This window comes from Mytilus edulis, chromosome 3, assembly GCF_963676685.1.
Source record: "Mytilus edulis chromosome 3, xbMytEdul2.2, whole genome shotgun sequence".
NCBI lineage: Eukaryota > Metazoa > Mollusca > Bivalvia > Mytilida > Mytilidae > Mytilus > Mytilus edulis.
The window spans coordinates 41270426-41277504 of record NC_092346.1 but is presented as its reverse complement, the minus strand read 5'-3'; the positions used below and the strand labels follow the sequence as shown (position 1 = coordinate 41277504).

The 7079-nt window shown below is 31.2% G+C and overlaps 1 protein-coding gene across 1 annotated transcript in view; it reads left to right on the top strand.

The window, feature by feature from the left end:
• Positions 1–1157: 1157 nt before the first annotated feature.
• The window catches only part of LOC139516493 (uncharacterized), a 93481-nt gene continuing 87559 nt past the window's right edge, over positions 1158–7079 (top strand). Inside the window, exon 1 of the mRNA XM_071306634.1 lies at positions 1158–1293. Within this exon, the coding sequence (XP_071162735.1) occupies positions 1257–1293 (37 nt within the window). The 5' untranslated portion in view covers positions 1158–1256. The remainder of the gene's footprint in view (positions 1294–7079) is intronic.

Below are 7079 nucleotides of genomic sequence, written 5' to 3'. Positions count from 1 at the left end.
CATTTATAAGAACAAATTTATAAGATTATAACTTTTATATTGATAATTTTACAAGTGTAGATTATTTTTTGCTTGATTATTAATGTTTTTAATGGCATTTTAAGGGGAGGTAACTCTAAAATAGTGCATTTTCTGAAGAAATTTACATGGAATTTTGTCATTTGCTGCTGACACTAGATGAGACATAGACATGATTAGCTTCTATTTTCTTTTTGGCTAGCTATAATATGTTTAATTGATCCAATTATGGTGTACTATACATATATCGATATCCATTTTTCTTTTTTCTTTTTGGGCTGCTTGTTTGTTATCTATATCAACCACACTTCATTGAAATGCATTAGTATTTAAAAAAACAACATATCATAGATTCTTTATCTACATATTCGTTAAGAACTTAAATAGTTCTCATTAATCTTGTTTTTTTTTTATCTCATTGATTGTATTGTTTTATGACAATTATTGATGATGTAATGTTTATGCCCTTTGGGGTCCATAATTGGAAATAAAATATCTTCTTCTTTTTTCTGTAGCTTCAGAAAGAGGGACGAAAGATACCAAAGGGACGGTCAAACTCATAAATCGAAAATAAACTGACAACACAAAATGCACGGTGACCTATCATTTTTATTATATTTTTAAACATATATCAATAAATAAATTTGGTGTTTTTACTGTCTTCTGATTGGTTAAAATTATTAGTTTTATTTTCAATGTTGTCAATTTTGATGGTGACACGCCCACTCTGACGTTGTGTATTCACACGCCAACATGTGTACGTTGTTATTGTTAAAATAAATAATATAAAAAGTTCTTTGAGCCTTATTTTTGATAGAAATTTATTTATAATGAATGGCAATAATTGACTCTTCACATTTTACATAATCCGCGAATGTGAAGAGTCAAAAATTAGTTTTATGGTTTAATAAATTCAAAATAGATAATAGCCGTTCATTAAATATATACTGCACTTTATCAAAGTATGAACAAATTCTATCATTTCTAATTCAGAGTCCCATACCACCTGAACATTCATTTTTTTTCAAAGTTTTATTATCCTCAGACACAACATAAATTGGCGCTAAATTCACCCTGTGTTATGAGTAACAGGACTGATCTACCTGTCTTTTATTTTGCAAAAATGGATGGGAACCAGTCGGGTCATTTTATTTCCGGTTAGGTTGTTTACATTGCCAACATTTTTCGCTTGATTTGACGTATGGATATTTCGTAAATACCGATATCCTGGACGGAAAATGGCTTGTTGTGGGCCAGAAGCGATTCGAATTAAAAGTAAGTCGTACATTTTGTAAATAAACTATTTTGATCACCAATCTTGGTTTAGGATTTGAAAACCTATAATAGAGGTATCCAGATCATAATCAATAATTTATAGGTATAGTACGTTAAATTAGCCGTATCGTTTATTATATCATATTTGAATTTTCCACATGGATGATTACCGATACGAGCGAAAGATGAAATATTTTATGTCGTTTTAAAAATAGACACCAAACCCCTTCTTCCTCATACATCAATCAGTATTTCAAGTTATAAGCATGAAAACATAAAACTTTGGGTACCACTATTGCAAATTGTTAATAACTGGCAGTTAATCCACTTATTTGTCAGAAATGAGAATTAAATAATAAAAGATAATTTTCATGAAATAATTTTAGTCAACAGTTACATAATAATTTAATTTCGAATGAGCTTATTTTATATAGGACGTTTTCCCTCAGCGTTTTCCTTCGTGTTATCAGAGACATACATGTATATATACTACCATACAATTGTTTATTTGATGTATCTGTTCTCAGTATATTCGATTTGCAAACAAACAGTCAAATTGATCTATTATTTTTACATGTAATAGAGGATTCATATGAAATCCTTTCAATTTTATGAACGGTTTTATATAATTATACTCATGATGATTGTACCAACATTTTAAGTAAACTATTGTTTAACCTGTCCCATACCCCTTACAGCTACCGATAAAAAATAGTAAACTAATATTTGACACACTTGATTGGTTTTTGTTGAGGTTCTCGGCAATCATCTACGTTAATTTGTTCAGTAACTATAACATGTTACCTAACAATACGAAATTAAAACACACACAATTTTAAAAGTTATTTTCAGTGAAGTAAAATGTACTGTCTTTGGGAGATTCAGAATATGTACATGTACGATAAGAACTGGTACATTTAGCTTAAAATGAAATCTCTTGCCAAAGACTATATGATTTTTTTTTTATTGAAATCAAAAGTCACTGACACTGATGATTATTTCTATTAAAGTTGTAATTTATTTCCTGAATACTGCGAAATTGGGAAGTGATAGGTTTAGCTAGCTATCCTTTAAAACCAGGTTCAGTACACCATTTTCTACATAAGAAAATGCCTGTACCAAGTCAGTGATATGACAGTTGTTATCAAATCGTTTGATGTGTTTGAGCTTTTGATTTTGCCATTAGATTGGGGATTATCCGTTTTTAATTTTCCTCGGAGTTAATTTGTGATTTTTTCCTTTTTATACCATAACCAAACTAATTTCTGTGTTATTTTGGTCTATTGTGGAGAGTTCTCTAATAAACCATACAATTAACATCTTCCTTTTATATTTGCTAGTTATCAAATAAAAATTCAAGCCAGTATAAAGTTTAATACATGTACTAATTATTTGATAAACGATCCAACAAGAATATAAACGATTTTTTCAGTATTGAATCCTCAATCCTGCTTTAATGGTTATAGTTCCTTTCCAAAAAAGTCATGAATGAATTACATTTCATGAAGAACTTCTTCGTGAAAAATAATTCATGCACAATTTTAAAAGGAACTATAACCATTAAAACAGGAATCAATACTGTAAGATCGCTTATCATGTTTTGTATATTTCTTAGAAGTATACAAAACATGATAATAAAGAAATACGTGTTACCATGGATTAAGCAATTATTGTCTATTGTTGAGAGATCTCGAAATAATCTGCTAATAACTGTCTCTGATTCGTAGACATGGTAGATACGAAGTCCATTTTCGGATATAAGTGTAGAAACAGACATTATAAACCAAAAGATAATTATGTGGGAAAATATGAGCCATAGATGACAATTAAAGGATATAATGATTTAAGTCCGAAAGATGATAGTCCCAATAATTTACATGCATTCCGTCCGGCCATAACACCAATTAAGACACAGGTTCTTATCAACTTTTTCTTTAACTCAGTCACTAATTCTGCTTTTTCATAAATTGACATATGAATTATCAGAAATAGATAAATCTCCTTGGGTATTAGATAAAAACAGGGAGATGCTTAAAAGCCAGTTATTTTTCATTCTACAGATTTAGTCCATTTTTTCTCTTGCCTATCCAAGTAAACTTTTACGATCATATTTTGCTCCACAGGTGGGTGACTGTTTTTTTTTTTACATCAGTAACTGTTAAACCTTCATGGAATTAAATGATACTTGGAAAGCAGCTTTTCTATAACCGAAAGGCAGTATTCAAACCGAAATCTTGAAATATGTTTTTCTCCCTAATTTTCCCGTATTTTACTAATAAAGGGTTTTTGCGGTTAATATTATGATACAGTTTAAGGTTAAAGTTTTTCAGTTATCAAACTTTTATGGACTTTTACATAAATTGATCAGATACGTTTTTATAATCAAAAGACAGAATCCAGTTCTTTTGGTCATAAAACTATTCTTCTATAAAAGGATCTGAAGAAAATTTCTGTATTTTACTGCTTGCTTCTTATCGTCAACATAACACTTTACACTGAAAGGAGCAATCACATGCAGGCGATAAATATAATTCCGCGGAACCCTTTTTGAGTAACTATTGTTGGTTCCATTGTTGTGTTGTTTCGCCACTTTTCCAGGTTAGGAATGGGTTGAGCGCTCAAAAGGACGTTGTTATCAGTTTAAGATATGCTATTAATTTTCTCTTGATTTTTCCCCTTCACATTTTCGTATATACTGGTATCTTACAATGCGTGTTATATAACAGTATTACTAAGTGTTTTGTTCATTGTTAAAGTTTGTTCGATGACCTGTAGTTATTGTCATCGTTGTCCTATTGTTTTTGAAGTAAGTTGTAACACTTTAATCTTATCAAAATTCCTGACAGATAAAGCACATATGAAATAATTATTGACAACAAGTATGCCATTCAATTATCTTCCCCTAGAAAACAGATGTAGACAATTATTTTGAATAATTTCCTATTACCCACTCTTCTCAGAGCCTCCAGGGTTCTCACTTAGGCGAGTCCTCAATAAAAACTCTCCAGAATCACTATTTTTAAAATTGGAGAGTCCAGGGATGCATCAAGGTCGATAAATTTTGTATAAACTGAAAACACATATCATTTTATACATTTTTATAGTTAAAGTTTTCTAAAGTTAGTGTCATTTCATTGCTCTTTAAGGTCATGGTGACTAAAATATTGGTGTCATGGCAGTAACCGTTGATTGCTAACATACATAATTGTTTCTTTAACAAAGTCAATTTACTCATTTAACATAACATTGATGCCATTATACAAAAAGCAAATACATGCTAACAAATAACAAAAAGGTATATAGATATAGCGTAGCGTATGTAAATATTGAATAGTTAATTGATATTCGATATGAAAACAAGTTACATGTATGTGTATTTAACTCAAGGTATATTCATTCTTTTAAATTATAATTTAAATTGTTTGAACACATGATCTTTAAAAATCTAAATATACCAATATGGCAAATTTTTCCAGATTATAAGGCAAGAAAAAGTTCTCAAAGGTACCAGGATTATAATTAAGTACGCCAGACGCGCGTTTCGTCTACATAAGACTCATCAGTGACGCTCATATCAAAATATTTATAAAGCCAAACAAGTAAAAAGTTGAAGAGCATTGAGGATCCAAAATTCCAAAAAGTTGTGCCAAATTCGGCTAAGGTAATCTATGCCTGGGATAAGAAAATCCTTAGTGTTTTGAAAAATTCAAAGTTTTGTAAACAGGAAATTTAGAAAAATTACAACATTATTGATATTCATGTCAACACCGGAGTGTTGACTACTGGGCTGGTGTAGATGTTCTTTTTAAAAACCAGAATTCGGTCTACTCTTAGTACACGAAGACGCCCTGATCGGTCGTTGACCTTAACGAATATTATATAATGTAAATATATAGCAGATGATATACCATTCGTAAATTTAAAATTGAACAGCTTGACATTTTTATTTTATATTTTTATTTTATATTAAAGCATGAAAATCAAAAGTCACATTCAAAATTAATCGTGCATCATGTTTTTTGTAACTGATGAATCCTCTCCATTGACTGGTATATTTACAGTTCTAGAGGATCTTTTATTGATATTACAATTGTAGCATTATTTCCTTTCGTTATATTTTTGACTCTTACATAGTTAGTTGTACGTCCCAATACTACGATGCACTTCAGTATAAGTAGCTTACTATACAGGGCCGTAACTACCTATGAGGCAGGGGAGGCCTCCCCTGAATTTTCCACACCAAAAATTTTATTAAATGAAATATTAACAATATGTAGTACTACACGAAGAACTTGAATACACATGTTTACAGTTTTAACAGTGATATCATGATATGTGATTTATCTGTCATTTTCCGAATTTTGTATCGAAACGGTTGACCATTTCAGTATTTGTTTTAGTATTTTGTTTTATGTGGCCATCCATCTGTTATTCAGTATTTCCTATGTTGTACGAGAACGCATGAGAAACTTGGCTTTCCACAATTTTAAATAAAACTAATTACATTTATTTAGGGGCTCAAATAAGCAAAGGAAGTTCCCTTTGTATTGTGAATCTTTTACGATATCAGAAATTCGTTACCGGCTGAATCAGCTGTTGGATATTTTTGTAACGTGTCTAGTCAGACAGTACGTCTCACGATCGTACGGGAACATTATGGTAAATGCCTTAGTAGTAAAACACTCACATTCGTTGTAGTTCTATACATGTCTGTTCAGCTTTCTACAATATTGAAATTCAAGGTCCTCGATAAAAAAAAATATCTTGCGTTCTATAATCTTGCTTTAGGCCTATGTATTTTTTAATATCTTTAAGGTAAGGAAATCGAAGGAAAACGGGTAATTTTAAGCCATTTTATTGAGAGACAAAAAATCGGCGGTCACAATATATTTAATGTTAATAATTTTAGTTCAAAGTACGGTTTTCAAGACACAGCCTTGGCTCACCCCTAATAGCAATCATGGTTTGTTTTTGCATAAAAATTGCTTCCAGTATCAAGCAATACTGATGAGTCTTAAGGAAAACAGGTAATTTTTAGCCATTTTACTGTTGAAAAAAATCCGCGGGGCTGTGCCCCCAACCCCCTATCTAAGGGGCCTCAATCGGCGGCCCCAAACCCCTGCCTCCCCTGAATTCAACCCCTGGTTACGGCCCTGCTATATATAGGTAATATTTAGAAATTGTAAAATAAGAATCAGACACATATTGGTAAAGAAATGTCTTAACTTTCTTAAAAAGTGTATTCTGCTTGAAACAATTTTTATATTGTCCAAAGAAATACAATTCTGGCCACTTTGTTTCAAAATATTGTCCTATGACTGAAGTATTTTTTGCCTTTTTTTTACTGAACTTAGTTGTTTCTGGTATTATTGATTGATTGATTGATTATTGGTTGCTAAGCGTCCAGTGGCAAATATTTCATGCATGTTCAGGACGATTGGTATTATTGAGAGGGGAACCAGTATCTACGATCAGGTGGAGGATACATTACGTAATTTGCGAAAAGAAAAGGTAAATTGGAACGGAAATTGGTTCGTAATAAGAATGTCGATTGCAGGGGTATATTTCCGAAAGACTTAGGTAGTTTTTGTCATTGAAGGTTAACCCAGAAAACAGTCTGGGACGCACCAAATTAATTAATTTGTATATGTTGGCCTTACCTAAATCGTTCCAACTAAAGACAATGATGGGACGACAAATTGAATATTTGACACCCTTTTAAGAATTTTTGTGGACTTATTATAGCATCTACATTGCATCCTTTTTCTCAAAATATATAGTTGTTT